This window comes from Vigna unguiculata, chromosome 9, assembly GCF_037176805.1.
Source record: "Vigna unguiculata cultivar grain cowpea cultivar isolate G323 ecotype 2 chromosome 9, ASM3717680v1, whole genome shotgun sequence".
NCBI classification, from domain to species: domain Eukaryota; kingdom Viridiplantae; phylum Streptophyta; class Magnoliopsida; order Fabales; family Fabaceae; genus Vigna; species Vigna unguiculata.
The window spans coordinates 6,891,052-6,915,486 of NC_140800.1; the positions used below are offsets into that span (position 1 = coordinate 6,891,052).

Genomic DNA, 24,435 nt, shown 5'->3' on the forward strand with positions numbered 1-24,435 from the left:
TTAATAATGGTTGATATCAAATTTTAAGGAATAAGGATATTCTTTAGAAACATGCAAAATTATTTTTTTAATTTGGATATATTTTTGTTTTCAAATTTATTAAAATGGTTTAAACAATACAAATGTTATTAAAAAAATAAAAAAATAAAATTATTATTTTACAATGTATTAGAAATATAAAATTATTTTATATTTAAAATGATAATTTTGTTGATTATTGGTTTGAGTATATAATAAATAATTTTTTGTAAGTTTTGTTAATAAAAGTTTATTTAGCATGGATAAAATAGAGTATGATTGAAAAATTTTATTTTAAATATTGAAAAATAAAATAAACAACAGTTTATATTTATAATTAAATTTTATTTGACATATAAAATTTTATTGTATATTTAAAGTATTATAGATTGATATGATAATATAAAAGAATTTAAATTAAACATAAATGAAATAATATTTAGAGATGAAACATTCAAATATAAAGATATAAGTTTGCAACTAAGAATAAGGTAAATAAAATATTTTTTTTAATATATACTTCGCTTCTCTCAACACGTTAAATAAAAAGATAAAAAGATATCACATTTCTTTCCATAAAAAGATAATATATATATATATATATATATATATATATATATATATATATATATATATATATATATATATATATATATATATATAATATTCTAAAATGAACTTCTTATATAATCAAAATACTAAAGCAAATTATTAACTACACAAGTACACCTGTTTTCTTTACATATTCAGAATTCCATGAATTGTAACGATGAATCATCCAAAAACAAAAATAAGAGTTCGCACTCTGAAACGAAACTACTAATTAACAATTCATTTTAAATTAAGAAATATAATGGAATATTGTAATTTCAAGTTGGTAAGTTGATGTTTTTTCTCTCTTTTCTTTTTAACAAAATGTCGTCACTTGTTTTAGAATTTTGATAATTAATAAAAACTAAATAATGATTATTAAAAAATTATATCTTTTTTGTAAATAACCTATTAAAATTAAAATTTATAAAAATAATAAATCACATAATATAATATAAATTAGTATTAATCGGTGTGGTGTATCAGATAAAGAATTTTAATAAGTGAGAAAAATAAAGAAATTGTTTTATTATATTATAATGTATTAGAAATATAAAATTCTTTCAGATTTAAATTGATAATTTTGTTGCTTATTCATGAATGGTTTAAGCAAATAATAAATAATTTGTGTTATAAGTTTCGTTAATAAAAGTTTAACATGGCTATTATATGTATAAAATAGAGAGTACGATTGGAAAATTCAATTTTAAATATTAAAAAATAAAATAAAAAACAATTTATATTTATAATGAATTTTTATTTGAAATAGAAAATTCTATTGTATATTTATTAAAGTATTAAACATTAATATGATAGTATAAAAGTATTTGAATTAAAAATAAATCAAACAATATTAAAAAATGAAACATTTAAGGTTTAATTACTCGTATAGTAGTCAGTTTGGGGTTAGTGTGTCAAATAGGTACCCGGTTTTAAAAAGTGTCAATTGCATCCCAACTTTTAAAAATTGTTTCAATTAGGTTCCTTTCAGACAAAGTTGACTAACACTGTTAGTCAACGTGCCACGTGTTAATCTGAGGGTTTTTTTTATTTTTTTTTTAAATAATTTTTTTTTTAATTTTTAAAATTTTTTTAACTTTTTTTTTAAAAATAAAAAAAATGTCACGTGTCAAGTCCCTGTGTGTGCCACGTGGCATTGTTAGTGCCACGTGGCATTGTAATGCCACGTGTCAGTATCACTATCAGATGTCATTATGTTGATTTCGATTTAGTCCTCATATATGTCTTTTTGTTTTAATTTAGTACCTAAATATGTATATCTGATTCAATTTTGTCCCAATTTTTTTTTAATAATTAAAATATTTTTGTAATCCATTTTTTATAAGATTAAAATTAATTAAATATAAATATTTTTACAAAATTAAGTACTGATATTTATAATGTTTCTCTCAATTTCAGACCAAATTTATTATTTCAGATCAAAAAAATCACAGATTGACAAGTGACACGTTGACTAACCGCGTTAGTCAACTATGTCTGAAAGGGACCTAATTGAAGCAATTTTCAAAAGTTGGGATGCAATTAACACTTTTTTAAAATCGGGTACCTATTTGACACATTAGCCCCAAACTCGGTACTATACGATTAATTATACCAACATTTAAATATAAAGATATAAGAGTTTTTAAAAGAGAGAGGGTGAGAAGCAAAATAAACACAACATCAAAGGAGAAAGGAAACGAACACCACAAAAATCCTAAAATCTTAATCCAAACAAACCTCAATCCATAAAAATCTCAATCCAAAAAATCCCGATCTACAAAATTCCCAATATGTAAAAACCCAATTCAAAAAATCTCAATCTACAAAAACCCTAATCCAAAAATATATCATAACTAGAAATCAACCACCATTTGTATGTTGTGGAAGTTGAAGCAAGTCCATGGTCATTAGAGAGAACGAGAAGCGTCATCGAAGTCATTTGAAGTGGGAGAAATGTCATGTGAAGTAGGAGGGAAGGAAATAATGGTTCTCGAAATGGGAAGGAATGAAGGTTGATGGAAGGGAAGTATGGTGGTTACTTTTGTTGTGCGTCACATCTCACCATCTTGTTCTCCCTTGCATCGAGGTGATGGTTGTCGTCATTGTGCGCCTCATCTCCCCATCTTGCTCTCCATCGTGTTCCATTGTATCATAGTGGTGGTTGCTGCTCGCAGTAGTGGTCGTTGCTGCTCGTTGTGGGAACCGTGTACGCACTAGTGGTGGCTCACAGTTTCTCACTGTGGTTTGCCTTTGTGTATGTGTGGGTTTTGTCTTTATTTAGTTAACAAACCTAATTCAATCTCATACTCTACACATGTCCAATATGCAACACATGAGTTTTTTCTTAAGAGCGGGTTGTGGGTTAGCTTAGTTTAACTCACAGACTGCTCTATAGGTTGACAGATTTTACGGGTTGGGCTATTTTGGATTGGTAGGTTGAAATGGCCGACCTAACCTGTTTTTTTTTCTTGGGTTGGCGAATGGCCCGTCAGGCTAGTCCCATTTTGTCATCTCTAATGTTGATACTTGATTGGATAATTCGTTAGAAATCTTCAGCTTAAGGTTGAGGGTCTCGTTGAGCGACCTCAATATTTGCATTTGTCAAAAACTGGAAAACTCAAAAAGTCAAATTAGTGAATCGGTTTCAATCAAATTTCGATTATATTAAATATAAAATACGGGTACAGACGAATTTTGATGGTCAGACTCAGAAGTTAAATTAAAATTTACAAATACTTGTCTCATTTGATATTCTTCAATGTGCATAGGTCTTTTCATCCATCCTTTTCATCGCACAACACTATAACTTCAGCAGAGGCATTGATTCCCTTCTTATTTGATTTTCTTCTTCCACACGAGACAAAATAACACTAGCCAAGACCATCGCCCCACCTCTGCGTCAACTGGCCTAGGTTAGGGTGCGCGAGGTTCAAGTAGTGCAAGTGAAGAAAGGCTCCCAAATATGCCATACACTTTACGTCCATAGAGTCGTTGTTCCTCAGATCAACCTCTTCAATGTTGTGTTTGAAAACCTCAAAGATGGAAGGGTAAATGAGACAACAAGCGAGCAGTGGAGGAGAGCGTCGACAACAATAACTACTCGATCTACTATGACTATGGTGGATCTATTACATGTTCACGATGGTTGTGGCCATTGGATCTATTCAACGACGCACGCGGCACGGAAGAGGTACCAATAAAGGATTCCTATAAATCTGCTCGTAGTGGTTGTGGCCATCAGATTTGTTCGACGATGCATGTGGAGGACGTCTTAAGCAATACAGAGGAGGAGCTAGTAGAAGAGGCATCCTGATGAAAGAGATCTTATATGAGTATAAAACCTTCAGATAACCTATTATCCATCCATTGTTAATCGTATTCAAAGTTACTCGAATCCGACTAACCTGAATTATTAAATGGTCGAATTGGGGGTTTCTCCCTGCACCCCAAACATTTTTTTGTACCTCCAAAAATTACAGTTTTGACTCTAATGGTGGAAAGAAAAATGTGAAACGGATTTTGACATTCGTTTCATTATTTTTTTTGTGAAACGAATGTCGAGACCTGTTTTACATTTTTCTGAAACAGATCTCGACATCCATTTCATTATTTTTTTTTAATTTTTTTTTTGTGAAACGGATGTCGAGATCCGTTTCACATTTTTCTGAAACGGATCTCGATATTTGTTTCATTTTTTTTCTTTTGTGAAACAGATGTCAAAATTCATTTCTCATTTTTCCTGAAACAGATCTCGACATCCGTTTCATTATTTTTTTTTGTTTTTTTTTTGCGTTTTAACTCTTTCAACCACCGAGATAGATAAAAATTTTATTACTGTCAAAACTATAATTTTTGGAGGTACAGAAAAAATTTGGAGGTGCAGGAAGAAGCCTCGTCGAATTTATATTTTATGTGGGGGTCTTCTCCCTACACCTCCAACACTTCTTCTGTACCCCAAAAAAGACTCTTATACCCTTATTTATCAGAGTGGGTGAAAGTCGTTAGGACGCAGTAAATTTCATTTACTGCGTCACCAACCTCCTACACCCCCAACTATTTTGTGCTCGTGTTGCGTTTCGTTTCTTGTCCAGTGCTTGTGAAGCTAACGTATTTTTCTGTTTGCTTGTGCTAGCTAAAGTTTTTTTCTGTTTGCTTGTGAAGTGAAACGGAATTTGTTTTTCGTTTCATAAACTATATAACGCGTTTCAAACTTTTACCAAACGGAATACAAAAGCCGTTTCTCCAAAAAAATCAAAATTTATGGGAAACGGATTACAGAATCCGTTTCATAACACTGTGAAACGGATTCCGTAATTCGTTTCATAAAAAAATTTGCAAATTTTTTTATGAAACAGATTACGGAATCCGTTTCACAGTGTATGAAACGGATTCTGTAATCCGTTTCATAAACACGAAACAGATTCCACAATCCGTTTCCAAAAAAAAAAGAAGTTACCAAACGGATTTCACAATCTGTTTTTGAAAAGAAAAATTAAAAAGGAAACGGATTCCAAAATCCGTTTCCTAAAAAAAAATCCTTTTGCTTTATGCATCCGTGATTACTAAATACACCACCTCACAAATACATAATAAGCTTATATGTCTCGTTGCCACTGCAGAGAAAGAACACTACGTAGAAAGAAATTGTTACTTGATTTTTTTTTCTTACTTTTCTTTTTTACATTTTTTTCTTACTAACTATAATTAATGCATTTTTTTTCTTATTTTTTTTCTACCAAATTCTTAATTTCTTTTAACCTCAATATTTATTAACATTCTTTAAATTAATAGTTATTTAATTTTTCAAAAGATATAAAATATGAAAAGTGTAGAAAAAGGATGCAAATAGTAATCTGATAGGTCAACGATGAAGAGGTCGTAAAAAATTACCCAAACGGATTCCACAATCCGTTTAGAAAAAAAAACAAAAAAAGTTACCAAACGGATTTCACAATCCGTTTTTGAAAAAAATAAATAAAAAGGAAACGAATTACAAAATCCGTTTCCTAAAAAAAAAATAACCCAAACGGATTTCACAATCCGTTTAGAAAAAAAAAACAAAAAGCATGGGAAACGGATTCCATAATCCGTTTCCTAAATAAAAAAAAAACTCGAAAACCCTCTCTCAAATACACAGACATCAACACAACCCACCTTCCACATTATTTCCGAAGCAGGTTTAAGACAAAACAACAGCATTCAAAGCTACAACTAAAATCAATTAAAATCAAAATACACACGTACCGTGAAAAATGGAGAACCGACGAGAAGAGAAGAAACGCGCTTGCCGACGACGCTGGGGAGAACAATGGTGTGTGGAGAAGAGAAAAGGATGGCGTGAGTGTTGTTGTGTGGGAGAAGAGGGAGAAGAGGGAGAAGAGGGAGAAGGTGGGTGTTGCTGTGTGGGAGAAAAGGGAGAAAGAGGGAGAAGGGGAGAAGGGGATGAAGAGTGTGTGGAGGGGGTGCAGAGAGTGCTGCGGAGAGAGTGCATAGAGTGCATAAAATAAAGGTCAAAGAGATTCCATGTGCAGGGGTGCAGAGAATCTGCTTTTGGGGGTGCAGTACGGTGAGGCACGAAATTTTGGGGGTGCACTGCGGTAAAAAACATTAACTCAGTTTTTAACCATGGGCAAAGATGGAATTAAAGTAGGTTTTGGGAGTACAGGAGAAATTATTGGAGGTGCAGGGAGAAGCCCCCTTTTATGTGTTAAATTCAAATCATGTTTGACTAGCTTGTCGGCCCAAATCTGGCCCAACCTTGACCGCTGCTCAGCTCTAATGAGAACAAGTTATATGAGTGTCGACCCAGCACCAAGCAAACACGACCCCGCACATTATGAATGCTTCCAAATCACGCTGGTAAGAGTAAAAACAATTGATACAATATAGTAAGAGTAAAAGAGATTGAGAATTAGTATTTGTAATTGTTGTCGTTCTCTGAAACGGTACCTCACTTGAACATTTACTATTAAAGCAATAAACCATTCATAGAAACTGAAATAGATAAAATGCATTAGTAATTGAAATTGTTCTAACAAAGGTTTAGACCACACAACTAATGAATGTAAATTAAAATCTTATGCGCGGATTAATGTCTGATTGTCATATTACACGACAGTAGTAGATATAGTCAACGATGGTATACATATTCGCAACGAAAGTGCGAGTAATTCTATCATCAACCTATTATCAGTGGAAGTCCATTTAGGAGCATTGTGAAGATACGGTACATAAAATGAATCATTTAGAATACCAAACAGTTTAGTTGGTTTCATTGAGTTCAAAAGTAATACCAGATAATTGTCATAAGTGGTAGACTGATGAGCAATCTTGTTTTGGTAATAATCGAGTGATCCGGCAAGAGGAATTCTCATACAAGCATCACGATTGTTAGCGTACAGGTCAAGAAACCAGTGAGAGATGTAAATACGAGCCAGAAAGGTGTATTTGTCAACTCTCAAGAATTGGATCAAAGTATTCTCTCTTCAACTTGAAGTGAAATGAGTACAGCTCCACTAGGGCGCTGAAGATGTTCTATCTTTCAGTAGATCGTCGACGGGGATCGCCTTCGTCACGAACTTCAACGCGCGTCAACGATCGCCGTTTTCCTTGTTCCCATCCATCGTCGAGATAACTCTCGTACCTGAACTTTGCACCTGAAAAATTAGGGTAACCAAGGGAGTGAACAATCCTCAACGCTCTTTTTCATCAACCATTCTCCAAAAAAAATCAAGGCAATATATTTTTCAATGAGCCACAACAACAAAAATGTAATAAAAAGACAAATAACTTCAAAGTATTCCTGTAATTTGTGCTACCATCCCCATTCTACTCTCTTGACCTAATCCTTCGCTAGATTGATAAGTATCTCTTCAAAGCCTGCTTCCCTCCAACCGCCGCCGCCGCGGCAATTTCACCAACGGCGCCGAAAATGACGGCGGATTCGGGTCCGGTGGTGGCCGGAGAATGAAGCACACATTTAAACCATCAAATGAGCAGGGAAGAGGGCAAAACGTACCTAAAAAGTGCAAAGCGATTAAAGCAGAGCAAACGAAATGGCCACACCCACGAAGAACCAAGTCGGAACTGAAAGGGTGTCACAAATTCAAATTGAAAAAGTGTGAAAATGTAGTTACAAAATTGTCCCCATTTCCCTCGCTGCCGTGAGACCCAGAAACATACATTTGACACGTGTCAAATGAATATCAAATTAGGTTGGCGTGTCAAAGTACCGGTTCCCCTTCTCCATATATACTTCGTTTCTCTCAACACACGGTATTTATATATCGCGAAAATTTCTTTCGTAAAGATCAAAGATATATAATTGTTTTTTCTTAAATAAACTTCTTCTGTGATCAAAATACTAAAGTAAAAGTATACATATTTTCTGTACATATTCAGAATAGTTCCGTGAATTCTAATAGTGAATCATCCAGCATAACATCAAAGGACAAAAATAAGAGTTCGACACCCTAAAAAGAAACATCTAATTAACAATTTTCATTTTAAATTAAGAAATATATTGAAATATAGTTGTTTTAAGTTTCTAGAGTAGATGTCTTTTTCTTTATCAAAATATCATCACTTATTTTTAGAAATTTGATAATTTTAATAGCTAAATAGTGATTATTAAAAAAATATACTTTTCGTAAATAACCTATTAAAATTCAAAGTTATTAAAATAATAAATCACATAATATAATGTAAATTAATATTAATTGGTATCTTGTAAAATAAATTTTAAAATAAAATATCGTTTATTAATAATGATTGATATCAAATTTTAATAAGTGAGATGAAATCAATGAGTAAATGTAGGCTTTGACACCTTCTAACTTCATTATTTTCTGTTCTACAAGTCCAATTATATTTAACATTAATACATTTCACCACAATCCTAAATTGCTTGACATTTTGACTTTAGAGGCGTAGTGATTTTTGATATGTGTAATTAATTTATTTTGATCGTAATAGTCAAACATCTATTTAAACAATTTTGAAATTCCTCAATTCTTAATTGTTATTGTCCATTCGATTCTTGTTCATCAGTGGGTCAGGTGGTACCTGCTAAAAGTATTTTGATACTAAAGTCAACCCAATAAATCAAAGTAATAAATATTGTAATTAATGCAAGACAAAATTTCCAAATACCATACACTTGACTACTTGTATTTATAATTTCCTCCATGGGTCTGTGATTAGGGTTGACCTAATTACGGCCAAATCGCTTTTATTATTGACATGTTAACGTTAATTAGATGATTAGGTGACAAATGTTATTAGTGTTCGATCTGGCTAGCCAGACGACTTGGCACATTATGTATAAAGGACTAGGATGGAATCCTATGGACAATCCATTTGACCCCACTAGGTAGGATCGCTCGAGACGTCTGAGCGACGACCGATCACATCTTAGGAGATCTTCTCAAAGTAATCTCACATGACCGATGACTTAGGCGTCTGGAGATCTTCAAAGTAATCTCACACGACCAGCCCATACGGTACACAATTTATTCCTCAAATTTTGCAAAGAACTAATCTCAAATGTAATGTCATCGATGGTTTACAAATCACATCCATATAACTCTTCTAAAACATTTTTTAAAGAGATAGTTGAAAGGTCATGTAACATGTAATAAAAGAGAGCACGAATAATGCAATCTTTATACTAGTTTATCCCCAAATTGAGTTATGTTAAGTTCTTGTTTACAATTTGTAAGGGACTTTACTAAATAAATTGATTACTACTATCACTTTTGGCTTACAATGAGCACACAAAGTCCCTCGTAACTATTTGATTATGAAACACCTCTTAAGCCTAGCTACACAAAGCCTCTCAAAGCTAGGAAAATATATGCACATCAAGTTAAGGTGAAGTTTTCATGGTAAGACACTCAAAGTTAGATGAAGTCTTTCAATATAAAACTTAACTTTCTCAAAATGCATGGCACCTGCCTTTATTGGATGAAGACTTTTGATGCATAAATAAAGACAACTAGACGTAATCACATAAAGTTTTAGTAAAGATACAAGTCATGTCAAGTTGAAAAATAATAAGATACAATCACTTTGAACCTCACATGCATTTTACATGTATTAATGTAAGACACGTCGCAAAATGAGAAACGTATAACAATTATACAAAATTGAATTAGAACTCATCCCATAGATTATTCTAACACAATGCATGAACCATATAATAATGCATGTTCAAAATGGTGTCATAAATTACAATAATCTGAGTGTACCACTAAAAGATGTTAGCCAAAAATGAAGCATATTATGAAAATGCATTAACCTATGGACAAAGTTATAATGCATAACTATAACAGTCTAATTTAGGACGTGTATAAATGGATTTTTTTTTGTATATAATAAAGTAATGAAAGCATGAGATAGACACGTTTCACGAAAAATTTTACATGTAAAGAAAGTAAAAAATCTTCAAGTATCAAGTAGAATCAATGGATCAATAAACCAAATTTTAGAAAGAGCTTATATAAGTAAACTATTTGCTTAGTAAAGTCAAGGCTCTGAAAATAATAAATGTTTATCTATAATATCTTCTCAGCGAGAGTTTTTTATAATACCAAAACAACTCATTGTTATATAGCTTGAAGAAACTTTGTATATTTAATTTAAAGAAGCACTATGTATTTAATAATCAATCTCAATTAAAATTAGAAGATATCCTAAAAGGATTTTATGCACTCTTATAAGACATAAGTGATAGAGTATAATACTTATCTTATAAGAAATATGTGTGATCAGTTGAATTTTACTTATCTTATAAGAGACATAGTTGAATCTTTTTGTTGGCTACGTAGGAGAATTAAATACATAATCATATAAAACTAAAATTTATACTACCTTTTTGTTTCATTTATCTCTCTAGCTCATCATCACCTAAGGATTTGCCGACCTATTTTTAATACCATCAAACAACCGACTTTAGCATCTAAGTGGATTAATTTGAAAATTTTTTCCAAAACAAACTCATGTTACAACCTTCATTAATAAAGTTTTCTTTTACAAAAGTTAGTGCATGTTTTTTTAAATTTATATTTTAATTCTTTCTGAAATAATTAAATTAAACAATGAATTAAAATTATAGTAAAAACAAAAAATTAGACAGGTGCCCAAATTTGTAGGAAAGGAAAAATTGAAAAGATAAAATGTTACAAAATTTAGATATTAAAAATAATATTAGATGGTCAGAAAAAATATATGTATTTTATTTATATGACGTACAGAATCTGAAGTAAAATTTGACTAATGATTATTCATTTTAGGAAATGACATTAAATTAACTAACTAAGAATCTACAAAATCAACGAATTACGGAGGCGTCAAATCACAATGACGCCGACGGGGCAATAGGCGGTGGCGTGCGTGCTGTCCAAATTGGTCATTTCGGAATTAAGATCCTCTGCAGTTTCAAAAAAGGTGCACAGATCTCAGCCGTACTTAAACTTAATTATAAATCATTTTATTACACCAAGGAGAGAGGAACATAGATTAACGGTGAGATTTATAGCTGCGCTTGGTGCATTGCTCTTTCCGATCGCAGAAAATCCATTTTCGTTTATATAGTGGGACAACAACAAAAAATCCTCTTAACGCCATTGTAGGAGACACCTCTCTGATTTGAACGTACACAACGCTACACAACAAAATTTTCTTCGAACATCATTTCCCATCACCGTGTTCTTCTATTTTGCCCTTCTTCGTTATTTGTTTTTTTTTTTCTCTCTTCTCGTTTGGTTCAATCAATGGGTGCAGAGGTTAAGATCTGGAACCCCGTTGAAGTCGCAGAGCAAGCTAGCCACGACTATGACTCGCAGATTCATTCCTCGCAGCTTACCATCGACCCTTCGCTCGAGCTTCCTAAAATGACACCTCTTGTCCTGTTCGTGATTTTCACTCTTTTTCTTTTTATTTCTTTTGTTTTCAATAAAAATAAAGAATAAAGTATTAATCTTTCCTTTTTCGCGCGCTTCTCTTTTGAACTTTCATGTTTCTGGGTATGGTTGCAAGGAAAAGGTGGGAAAGTGGGTGGGTCAGGTTTTGCTGGGAAGCCGTATCAATTGGGGTTTGGGGATTCTTGATTAATTAGAAATGTTCAATTTCTTTGGATTTGGTGTTGAGTGGGGGTGTGATGCCTAAAATAGAATTCTTTCAATGTTGAACCGTTGAATTCTTGTTTGTCTGTTTGTTTGTTTATGCTTTTAAACGTTGCTAAATCAGTTTCATCTCTATTCCTGAAATTGCATCATTTCCGACTACTTTTCTTTTTCTTTTTTTTTTTTGGTTTCTTGCAGAAATATGTGCAAGGACATGTTCAAGGCGTGGGCAGATTTGAATGATTCTTGCTTTGCTGTTGAGAAAATTTCCGGGGGAATTACAAATTTGTGTGAGTTGTTCTTGTTAATCTTGTTTTTTTCGAAGAAAGAATGAAATTTTTGTTCATCTGAAGATTGATTTTCACATGCTGAATGGCTATGTCTGGTGATCGGTTTACTTCACGAATCCAGAAATAGAGTCAGCTAAACTTTCATCTGGTTGCTTAATTACTTGTCGCTCATCCGTAGTATTGTGTTGTTTTTGATGTGGTTGATGCATTTGTCATTGTCTGTCAGTACTCAAGGTTTCAGTTAAACAAGAAAATTGTATTGAGGAAATTATAACCATCAGATTGTATGGACCCAACACTGAGTACATTATAGATCGTCAGCGGGAATTGCAGGTTAGACACTGTACTGCATGATTACATACAAAACTAGCCATGTCACTGAATGCTTTTGCGTCCTTTCTTGAGTCAAATATTGCAGTCATCGTGTTGATGTAGCCGTCTATATCTTGTTATTTCTGCAATGTTGTTCTTTGGTTGTGAATAATTGAAAGTTAATGTTAACTGAAAAGTACGTATGCTTGTGGCAAGCTTGCAGTAATGCTTTCCACGACTTCCAAAATTGTTGAAATCCACATCAACATAAATCCCTTATAGATGATGTGCTGCAAAATTTTGTTCATTAATCCATAAGAAAAGAAAGAAAACCTTGTTGAAATTGTACATATACTATTCATATCTGCCCCTGCTTAGATGTGCACTGAGGATCTCGGTTGTAGATTGTGATCAGAGAAAGATATGAATTCTGATGGTGCAAAAAAGATTATAGTTTATAATTGTTAAATTAGTTGCTTATCTGTATTTTACTCAATGTTTTACTTGAAGTTTGGTGTAATATTTGGTGTTTAGGCTACCAAATTCATCACAGCTGCAGGATTTGGTGCTAAGTGGCTCGGCATATTTGGGAATGGCATGGTGCAATCTTTTATTAATGCTCAAACTCTATCACCTTCAGGTACAAATGGGAAAACTTCGTGTTTTGAACATGGGTGACCGTCTCAAGTTGATTACTTCTAATAGATTTTGTTAATATCATATTTTTGGGTGTTATTGATAATATTTATAGTCTTTGTAACGAGTTCTTTACTAGATATGTTTCCAAAACTTTCTTCTTATTGTATAAACTTTAACTTAATTCTGATTAGGATTACTTTTTACCTTTATGGTTTATAGTTTTGTAGTAAATTCCTTAAGGGATTACTTTCAACTTACATTGATTTGTGTTCGCTAGGCTTGACCTAATGTTCAACTAGTTTAAATGTAGCAATTATGTACTTTCCTAACCCAACCTAAGACTTGATGCTGACTGTTGATCACGAGGAGGCTCTAAGCTAAAGTTCTCAATTATCTGTTATTATACTTTGTTTACCGCTATACTGGTTTAATGACTTCATGAATACATTTTCTCTGTTGCAGATATGCGGGAACCAAAGCTTGCTGCTAAAATAGCTAAGCAACTTCAAAGATTTCATGATGTGGAAATTCCAGGTTCAAAGGAACCTCAACTATGGAATGATGTTTGGAAGTTCTTTGAGAAAGGTCTATTATCTTTTCTTTCTTCTAGTGTGGTCTCTGTCCAATTCTATTTAAATTCATGAGTTACTTCTGTAATTTTGTTTGAAGTCAATTTGATTTGTTGATTTCTATTATTCCTTCTCTGAAGTTTTGAACTCCATTTTTCAGTCTTTTCAGTTTCACCATTCTCTGATTTTTAGTTTTGAAAGAAACTGGTTTTTTTAAAGATCACATGCTAGGCAAAGTTTTGAAAGTAACTTATAATACCAGAATGACCTGTTATGTCTTGTGAAGAATCTGTCATTGTTTTTGGACTGATTTAGAATTATTTATAAATATACTATCTATTTTTTTTTGTTACCTAAAAGTTTCTTACGCTCTTCATTCTGTATTCTTAGTCCTATGTGTGATGATGTACTGCTTCAACATATTAAAACTATCATCAAGCTAGATTAACCTCATGCTATATGCTTTTGACAACGGCTTCTGTATGTATATGCCTGAAAGATTGGTATTATTAGTATTTGAGTAGCCACTTTTTCTTCCAGCATCTGTTCTTGAATTTGATGATAGTGAAATGCAGAAGACTTATGAAACGATTTCATTCAAGGAACTTCATGATGAAATTGTTGAGCTCAAGGTAGTTGCTCTTTCCGACGTTTCTTAGCTGTTATATTTGTTTTTATCTTTGATTGTAATGCTGGGGTCAAATGAATATAAATTACCACCATTTTGGAAGTCCAACTCTAATAACTAGATTTGCAAGTTAAGTTTATATTTTTAGCGGTGACTACCATCTTTTTTGCTGTCAATGTCCAAACACTTTTACTAAATTTTTATTAGGACACGCCAACAAAGAAAGGGCCAAAGTTTCCAGGCATAATCTTTTCCATCTCATTTGTGCTTGTGAAGAAAACTTACAAATTTGTGATTTTTTTTGGTTTAATTAAGTCTTTAAATACCTCATCAATTAGGGATATTTTCAATTAAGTTCCTACTAAAGATTTCGTTCTATTTAGTGCATAAAATATTTTTTGTTTTCACCTTAGTATCCTACCGTTTGATTTTGGGGGATGGGAAGGCCATTACTTTCATCTTCCCATCTCCAACTTGCCAATCAGCTCTCTTGGAAAGGGAAGGAGCGAGTTGGAGAGAAAAAAATTAATTGATCGGTGAGTTATAGATGAGAAGGTAGAAGTAATGGTTACACCATTCCGTAAATGGCAAAAATCAAATGGAAAGGTATTTTAACGAAAATAAAAAAAAAAATTCAGCATTCTAAAACTAATTTTTTTGATAAGGATTCAATTTAAAATTCCCAAATTTATGAGATACATAACTTAATTAAACTAGTTTTTTTATTTAAAAGGCTAAATTAGTTTTAGTCTTTGATTCATTTTAGTTATGGTAATAATTTCTTCTTTTGACTAACTTTTTTTTTTTTTTTGAGACAGGGATTGTGTGATCTACTCAAATCTCCTGTAATTTTTGCTCATAACGACTTGCTTTCTGGAAATATAATGATTAATTATGAAGAAGGTATCTAAATACCTTGCTTGTAAGCATGCCTGTGCTTCTACTGTGTTAATGTATTTATTTATTTATTGTAGAAATGACAGTAGCTTATTTATTCTGCTTGCTATTCTATGTACACGCCATGTCTATGAACTCCCTCTCAAGAGTTGGGAGTTCTATAGCATCACTGCATCCACACACACACATATATATAGTTTTAATATTTCCTTTATCTTTCTTCGTAAAATGTGTGTATGCTATACTCATGAGCCAAGCATTGCTATAATTTCTTATTGCGGATTAGGAAACTTTAGCAACATTAAAAATGTAACGGTGTTACATTGTTCTGTTCAAGAAAAGTTGTCATATCTGTTTTTCTTCAATGGTTGCTAAAGGAATATAAAATTACCTCACTGTTAGGATCATGAGCTTAGTATACTAACTCCTATTTTAATTATTCAGGATTTAAACTAAAGCAGAAGAAGCAGACAACATTAGTCATAAACCAAAACATAATGAGTATTCTTTTGAATAAGTAATGCGTTTGTTTGTTAACAGGAATTTCTGATGTGAATCTATTAATTCTTTCATTTTATAACAGGAATTCACAAATATGTTAACATTCACATGTGAAGAGATGATGTTTAGATAACCAGCTTATATATTATTAATTCATGAGGTTTTCATCTTTTGTCTTTGTTAATTTACTCTGACATTTCTCCAGATAAACTTTACTTCATTGATTATGAATATGCATCATACAACTACAGAGGCTATGACCTAGGAAACCACTTTGCAGAATATGCTGGTTTTGATTGTGACTTCGACTTGTGAGTTCTTTATCCTTGCTTCTCTCTTTAATCAAGGTTTCTGTTAGTTTCTTCAGTTCATCATTTTCAAAATGCAGGTACCCAAATATAAACGAACAATATCATTTCTTCAGGCATTACTTACAACCTGAAAGACCGCATGAGGTATCAATCACAGTCAATGGGATTAAATATTTCTTTTTTATTTTATTTCATCGTCTCCAGATTGTCAATCATCTGTGAAATAAGATTCACATAATCCATCAATTATGCCATGATCATCTTATTTCCTGTTTATTTAGGATTAAATGTTTTACCACATGTTATAAGGGGTCATAATGTACATAGAATATAAGTTTTTAGTACTTAGCCTTGTTGCATATATATTACTTAGAAATTTTGTACGTAGAATACACTTCAGGGTACATAAGTTATTGGATATCTCCTTTGTTTCTTTAAGATCATCATTTACTTAATATAATACAGGTGTCCGAGAAAGATCTTGAAGCTTTGTATGTTGAGGCAAATACATTTTCCCTTGCCTCTCACGTTTTCTGGGCATTGTGGGGTTTGATTCAGGTAGTATATTCCTCTTTTATTTTCTCAATGTTTTCTTTAGTCGAATGATGTCCTTTACTGTTGATATTGTTTGTGATGATGAACAGGCAAAGATGTCCCCAATTGAATTTGATTATCTTGGTTACTTTTTCCTTCGATACAATGAGTACAAAAGACAGAAAGAGAAGAATTTCTTGCTTGCACGAACCTATCTTACAGGATGCAAGAATGAGTAGATGAGAGAGTTTACTGAATCACTTGTTAGTTTTTGTATGTCATGTTTGTAGCATGAATCCCTTGATTCATGTAGTTTATGTTTGCTTAAAATTTCATTCTAGACGCTTTTCAGAATAATGGCTTAATTAAGCGTGTACATTGAGCTATAGGCTTTTCTACCATCTGTGTTGTAATCCTAGAACAGGCTATAAAATTGATGCCATTCTTTATTCTCCTCTACAAAAATCTATTACATCCAATCTATAATGGAGGCAATTCAATTAATTAAATTCCTTGTATCACCACACAAAAAAAAAAGTTTCCTCTTTGCACATGAGATTAGTTCATGCTCAAGTTTGAGTCATGAATTCAATAACATGCAGTGTCAAAACTTGAAATAAAAGAAAGGGGCAAAACATAGAATAAGATAAGTAGATAATACATAAAGACAAGTGAGATGAAGAATTACTAGATTTTTTAAGAACCTCAAGATAAGATTGAGAAAAAGAGAACCGCACTATCAAGAGAAAATTCTCAGAGTTTACCTAAGAAATTCAATTCATTCGAAAGGGTAAAACAATGACACAAGGTGGCCTTTTATAGCTAAGGTTCTAATATAATGTTTAATACAAAAGAGAGAATGTCGAAATCCAAATCCAAATGAAAAATCTAAGATCTATAGATGAGACGCACCTCAAGCTGGCAAAGTACATGTGATTTCTTTTCTATATCCCTTTACCTTAAGGGTGACTATGGATTAAAATTTTTAGAATCCTGTCTAGATTATCCAATAAAATAGATTGATCTATAATTCAAATTATTTTAACTATATCAACTAGATTTAGATTTTTTAGTCCAGTTTAAATTGGATTAAATCTAGATTTAATATAATTTGTTAATTACATTAAATACAGCAAGATCAATTTGATATACTTGACCATTAAGTTCATTAAACATGGGTTAGACCAATTCGGCTCAACTTGGACCTAGACCTAGGTTTGGTTTACTAGACTTGACTTGGATTTGAGCCACTTTACCTTAGTAACATCCAAAGCTAACTCAAATAAACTTAGGCCTGGATCGACTTCACTTAAATTGAACCTGTGTTGACTCTACTCTACCTGAGCCCAAACAAACTCTTAGCTCGACTTGGGATCGGATCAATTGGGCTAGACCTTATGCTGACTTAGTCCAACCTTGACCCGAAATGACTCGCTATACCCTGTCCCAAGACAACTGAACTTAATCCTTCGACCTGGGCCAGTTCGTTTTAACTTTCTACTTTGAGCTAATTCGTTTTCACCTTCGATCCGAACCGACTTGTTTCAAACTTCAATCTGAGCCGACTCGTCTCTACCTTTTATCGCAATCGACTCGTCTTGACCTCTAGTCGTGACTAACTTGTCTTTATTTCTGGGAAAAATATATCTCAACCTTTGCCCATAGACAATTAGTGTTGATTGATCTCTGATCGGGGCCAACTCGTCTTGGCCTCCAACCCAGACCAACTCATCTCGAATTTCAATATTATTTGACTCATCTTGACCTCAAACCCATGATGATTCAGTTTGACCTTAGGTTGGGAACAACTTAGCTTGACCTCCTATAAACGCCTACTTAATTTGACCATCGGACAGGATGATTAGTAATAATGATAAATTTAATCTTGTATAAAAACTGATTTATTTTGAGTTTTTTACTTTCTATAATAAAATAATCGGTAATTCATTACTAATTATGTTTCGGTCACTAATTTTCGTAAGTTATGCGTTCTTAAATTGATTTCAATTTTATATTTTATATATGTTCATATAAAATTTAAGTCCAATTCATAAAATTTTCAATTGAAAAGGCTAAATTAAAATAAAAAATAAATTAAGAAGTCAAATTCTGTTTTAGTCCATTTTAAAAATAACAATAAATTTTTGGTACAAATGTCCTGTACAAAAGCTTGAGTTTTTTTTTTTTATTTTTTTAAATAAAACTCATTAAATATCATTATTTACTTTGATATCGCTAACGTCCTAAAGAACATCTATCTTTTATTATCATATAAAAAGAAAAAAAAAGAAAGACCAAAACAAATTCATGTAAAACAAATGAAAACATTTTTCAAAAAAACCTATATAATTCTGATTATGGAAAGAAAAAACGAATAAAAGAACAAACTGTCAAGAAAATTTAGACAAATCTGAACATAAAAAAAAAAAGAAAAAAAGAATCGTGTTATGAAAGAATTTCTTAGCTATATAGCAGGAATCAAAACCGAATACCTATTATCTTTATTTCATTCAAGATAATTTAATATTATAGTCTTATTTGGTCATGATTGCAGACATAATTTCGTCTACTAATATAAGCAAAATAACTTGGATAATTAAAAGGAAAATTATCTGTTGCTTGAACATTTTCTTTGTCTGCTATATACAGTACACTGATATAGATAAAAAGACAAGGCATTACTCTTTTCTTTTGATAACATAAATCATAATGTAATCCACAAACTCTCAAGCCTTAACTCATTTAAAAATAGAAAATAGACATTGCTCTCTTTCCATTGAATGTTATTACAAATTGCATCCAAGTTTTGATCTTCGTGTAGATTATTCAATCATGGCATTCATGATTCAGTAAGATCATCCCAAAGGGATGCTCAAGATTGGTCACATCATCTCTCTTTCTCTTTGTATTTGTAAAACAAATCTTTGCATGAGATTTGATATCATATCAATATCATCATAATAAGAACAGCTACATTTCTTTCCAACCATATTCATCTATGATGTGTCTTCAACTAGTGGAAAACATTTCAACTAGTGACCTCATGGAGCAGAAAACACAGTAACACATTCTACCATTAATAACTCAATTCTGATAAGAATTTATGAATACACTATATTCTGTCTCAGAACCCTCTTATTCAGCTTTGAAATTGAGGCTATAATTCCATAAACAGGTCAAACATGATGAAAAGAAAAAAACAAAGTTAAAAACAGAAAAGAGCCATAATGCAGAGGCTTTCCTAGAGTAACCATGTACTATATATATCATTATGTCTTCATACCAAAATGAAAGTCATTGTTTTAACAGATAAATAATCTTAAGACAAGCTGTTCAATTTTAGTTTTAGAAAGAAAGAGTAATCAAAACATAATAATATCATGATCCTTGTGACTGTATTGTATATACTTGTAGGAGAAAGAAATTAAGGGAACCAACTTGAAAGTATTCACCTACCATGAGTTCTGAACTGCATATGAATGAACACTTTTTTTCATAGTCTAAACTATAGTATACTGAGTTTTGTCCCAAAAGCTTGGTGGGGCTTGGCTCCTCTGCATAAAGTGATGATAAGGTGGAAAGAAATGAATAGTGTTCTGTAATGGAAAATTTGACACTGAACTGATTCTGTCAGAAAATGTCTAGGTGTTTTACTGAATCACATTTGGAAAAAGAGATTGGTCAAGTTCTTAAAAAAGTCCCTGATGTTGTTTTCTAAGGTTCAGATCTTGTGAGTTTGAAAACAAGGAATGAAATGAACAGCAATGACTATTGTGATTAAAGAAAGATGTTGCTTTGAATCATGAGTTGAGCATTCTTAATCAACCTTAACTTTGGTTATGCAAAACCAACATGAAATTATAAAGGTGACCTTATCATAATCATGGCACCACCTGCATAAAATGTGCAAGAACATGAAGTGAGTAACTTAATCAATCCATAAATAAATTTGGCCCCTTAGAAAGAAATTGCAAAAGTTACAAGAGAAAAAGGGAAAGGAGAATGACACTGTACTTTTATTTCAGATTTTCTCTTCATTACTTGGCCAAATATGAACTTGTGCACCAAATTTTCATGGAACACACTGATATCTAATGACAGAAAGTTTGAAAAGGCTTTGATTTGGTAAAGACAAAGGAAAAGTATATGGGAAAGTGAAGAAGTAGGAGCTCCCTTCAGTCCAAAACTGCATCAACTTGTGCATGGAAGCTTTGGGCTGCAAGGAACTCCCATTTCTGCAGCTTTCACAACTCCAACACATTTGATGAAGAAAAAGAATGTAAACAGCTTCATTTATACAAACTCCTCTTCCTTACTTGATTTCAACCAATAATGGTCTAAAAGTTCTGTTCAGTTCTACTCAATTTCTAGCAGTACCCCAGATAAAATTATGTAAAAGAAAAAATCAAAGTGTAATCATTTATAACTGAAGTTACCGTTACAACTTTCAAACCACTAAAAACAAAGTGCCTCCTTTTTGACAATTCTTGCTTTCATTGTTCCTCAAGAAGTGATTTTAGGTGCTTAAGTAGCACCTACCCACCATAGGCATAGCTGGAAAATCATTTTCCAATGCTACATGACTCAGTTCAAAGGGCAACCACATAAATGCTAGCTGGCAACACTTCTTTTTCAAACATACAGTGAAAAAGTTTTAGTCTTTAATAATATCTAAGTTAAAAAGAATAATATCTGTAGTACAATGAACCTGATAAATAATTTCTTATACCTATGAGAGTGCCTAACAAGAATTAACAACATTCTTATAAAGGAATATAACTCCCACCACTCTTTAGTGTCATTTCCCTTTTCCTTTTCCACTTAGGGTTACTGAGTTCCTATGATGTTGTTGTGTTTTTCCAACCATTCTTACTCTGTGGTCCTGTCTCTGCCTCAGAATTTTGCTGCATACACACACACACATATATACATACACATATATATATATATATATATATATATATATATATATATATATATATATATATTGGTCTGAACAAGGATTCTGAAAATCTCTTTAATTTGATGAAAGTAAATGTTTTGCTTTGTGTCCCATCAAGGAGTTGAGATGGGTGTGCATTCCTATCTTGATTCCTTTTATGAGCAAGTGATAGGAACTGCATTTTATTTCCAAAAAACTTTGGTGTCTTTTTTATTTTTCCCTTTCCATTTCAATGACTTTGATTCCCCTAGGGTCCTTCAATTTTTGCCACTAATTAATCTGTAGCAAAACTTCTGAAAGCTCTTCTAATCTTTTCTTCTGTCACTCCACTATGAACTCGGTGTCTTTGGCTTTCAACTTACCCTTTTAGATTGTTTCATGGTTTAACTTGTTTGTTAAAATTATACTCATTTGGTAAAGCTTTTAACATATTGTGAGTGATTATTTTACTGGTAGTTGATCACAAGGTACTTCACATAAAGTGGTACTTCACTTAAAGTTTGAAGTAGTATTAAAATATTATTTTAGTCTCTTTCCTCCTCACCATTTTATCTCAATTCATTTTTTGTTTATGTAAATTTTGTTAAAAATTTATGTGTGTATCTAAATTTTAGATTGAATAAATATAAGAAAATTGAAAGAAAAAAAAAACTAGTTTTATTAATAAATTTCTTTCATTTCAACTTTCAATTACCAATTTTAGTTTTTTCAGCCAATATTTCAATTTTAATTTGCTTGTCTAGAGTCGTGATACAAATATTTAAGTTTTTTTTTTCTTTTTGAATTCTTTACATATGTTCATGTAAAATTTACAAGGTTTTATCTCAAAATAGTTAATGTAAAAAATCATTTATTGTTTCCCTTATTTTTAATGTTTGGAACTATTGACTAAAGAGATCAAGATAAAAGACAAAATAAACTAAATTCTTCCCATGACTGAATTTTTCTATAAAGTTGAAGTCCATAAATTTATTTTAATTCACATGCGAAACTTAAAATTATAATTTTTTTTCTTTTATAATTTTTTATTAATATTTTAGTGGTGTTTTTTATTATAGATCTTAAACATATTATTATTATTATTATTATTATATATATATATATATATATATATATATATATATATATATATATATTTATTGTATAGAAGATCTTATATTAGCAAACGAGTTTTGATTTTCAATATGTAGAATATAATTTTCTACAAAGTCATAAAAAATTATATTACGAAATCACTTGCTTTAGATAATGTTAGAGAAAATGACTACTGTAAAACTCATAAAAATTACTTAAAATTTAAAAATGAGACCTACCATTTAAATGAAATTATAAAAAATCATATATCTTCACTGGTATAAAAATGAAAATTTATACTAAAACTACTTTATATACTTAAAAATATTTATATGCACATAATTAAAAAGTGCAAATTTATTTTATAGGGAAATCCCAACGGCCTCTTTAATTTGATTCTCCCTACTTTGAAATAGCTTATAGGCTTAACTTTTTAAGGTTCCTTTCCTTTTCGTTCATAGGTTCATAGCCAACAAAAAAAGAAAAATTTTGCACATAAAAACACTTAAGAAAATGAATTACTTGTATGCAGAAAACAATGACGTGACTACTAAATTTAGAAAAAAATGAAATTAGGAAAAAGAAAAAGAACCGAAAATGACAACCATAGAACAACTCTACTTGTTAGAATTTGAAATTCAGAAATAGAAGAATAAAACTTATTTAAGGATTGATCAACCACTAGATTAGGCATATATGTTGCTGCTATTCTTCCTTTTACTTGATTTTTAGTTCAATAGTAAATCAAGTATAATGCATGTAATAAATAATTTTACTAAGTGTGATCTCTCATGTTAACATAAAAGAATATCCATATATTATATTAAAAATATATGAATATATTCAAAATGTTCAGTAATTGAGATAATTTTCTTAATAAATCAAGATGTGTTCAATATAACAATAAAATCAAAGGATTATACAAGATTTAAATAAAAATGATTTATTTAAATATTGATGCTTATGTGGGTAGTTAAATACCTCTTTATGTTTGATAACTTGATTGTAAATATTGATGAATGATTTAACTTGATTTTGATTTTGTCTCGATGAAATGTAACATTCAAATATAAGCATATACATCCTCACTTATTGTTTCTATAACTTAGTGTTTTCTAAACATTTGAAAAATAGTTCCTTATATGTACAATAGCCCGTTGGAAACTGCATGTTATTTAAATATTTGCAATCATATATAAACTTATTCTTTATATATTTTTTATTATGCAAAAATAATATTTGTGATTACAATATTTTAGTACAAGCATTTATTAATAGGATTAATAAAACGGTTAGACTGTCTTGTTTGGATAATGACCTTCATCATTGAACACATATTAGAGGGTTCATAGCATGCAAGAATAACATGTATAGCATCTTACAAATGTTCATGTTTGTTATCATAAAAATGTTATCTACGGAAGAATGGTTAAAAATTTAACCTTGTGTAGAATAGTTTTCATAATTAAAAAATTAATAAAATAAAAAATGCGGAAGGGATAAAAAAATAAAGAAACTCAAAAATAAAGAAACTCAAATTGATGAGTAGAAGATTGTTACTTTAAAAGATTTTATCTATGATTCCATTGGAGGGTCTAATGGTTTAAGACAAACATCGTACGTTGACTAATGTCTTGTATGTCTCATAGTTCAACAGAAACCTTAAATTAGATGAAGTGCCTTGTTAAAAAAGAAAATTGACACAAATTTCATGGAGTTTTCAGGGACCAAATGCAACGAAAGTTGAAGAACATAAAGGAATTAAAGTGGTTTTCAAATTTTCTTGGAGAAACTTAAACTTCTAAGTCAATGGGAAAGTTCCTTATGGAAGAAGTTTAATCTAGTAACCTTTAAGAGCAAAATACATTCATAAAATTAAGATCAATTCTCATTCCTCAAGTGACCTTTGAGAGAAAAAGATGTTCATAAAAGTAACATCATTCAAACGTGATTTCAAGATACAAGAGAAGGCTATTTATATCCTTGGACAAACTCAAATGCTA

The 24,435-nt window shown here is 31.2% G+C and overlaps 1 protein-coding gene and 2 long non-coding RNA genes across 4 annotated transcripts; 1 reads left to right on the forward strand and 2 right to left on the reverse strand.

Annotated features, from left to right (window-relative positions):
- Positions 1–6,653: 6,653 nt before the first annotated feature.
- LOC114162998 (uncharacterized) lies at positions 6,654–7,846 on the reverse strand. Its single transcript, XR_003599339.2, has 2 exons — positions 7,631–7,846; positions 6,654–7,268 (listed from the first exon to the last, which is right to left on the reverse strand). It is a non-coding gene; the product is annotated as an uncharacterized LOC114162998 (long non-coding RNA).
- A 3,341-nt stretch (positions 7,847–11,187) lies between these two features.
- EMB1187 (Protein kinase superfamily protein) lies at positions 11,188–16,925 on the forward strand. 2 transcript variants are annotated; one of them, XM_028048502.2, is made up of 11 exons: positions 11,192–11,521; positions 11,934–12,025; positions 12,252–12,358; positions 12,872–12,977; positions 13,439–13,561; positions 14,086–14,177; positions 14,992–15,076; positions 15,777–15,882; positions 15,960–16,026; positions 16,348–16,440; positions 16,527–16,925. In XM_028048502.2, exons 1-11 carry the CDS (start codon positions 11,385–11,387, stop codon positions 16,653–16,655), a joined length of 1,137 nt encoding a protein of 378 aa, XP_027904303.1. In that variant the 5' UTR covers positions 11,192–11,384; the 3' UTR covers positions 16,656–16,925. The 2 variants fall into 2 exon arrangements, with proteins under 2 accessions (XP_027904304.1, XP_027904303.1); XM_028048503.2 differs by lacking the exon at positions 12,252–12,358 and having other exon boundaries at positions 11,188–11,521; positions 12,891–12,977.
- A 2,850-nt stretch (positions 16,926–19,775) lies between these two features.
- LOC146883484 (uncharacterized) lies at positions 19,776–20,846 on the reverse strand. The gene is made up of 2 exons (XR_014984571.1): positions 20,431–20,846; positions 19,776–20,309 (listed from the first exon to the last, which is right to left on the reverse strand). It is a non-coding gene; the product is annotated as an uncharacterized LOC146883484 (long non-coding RNA).
- Between the last annotated feature and the right edge of the window lie 3,589 nt (positions 20,847–24,435).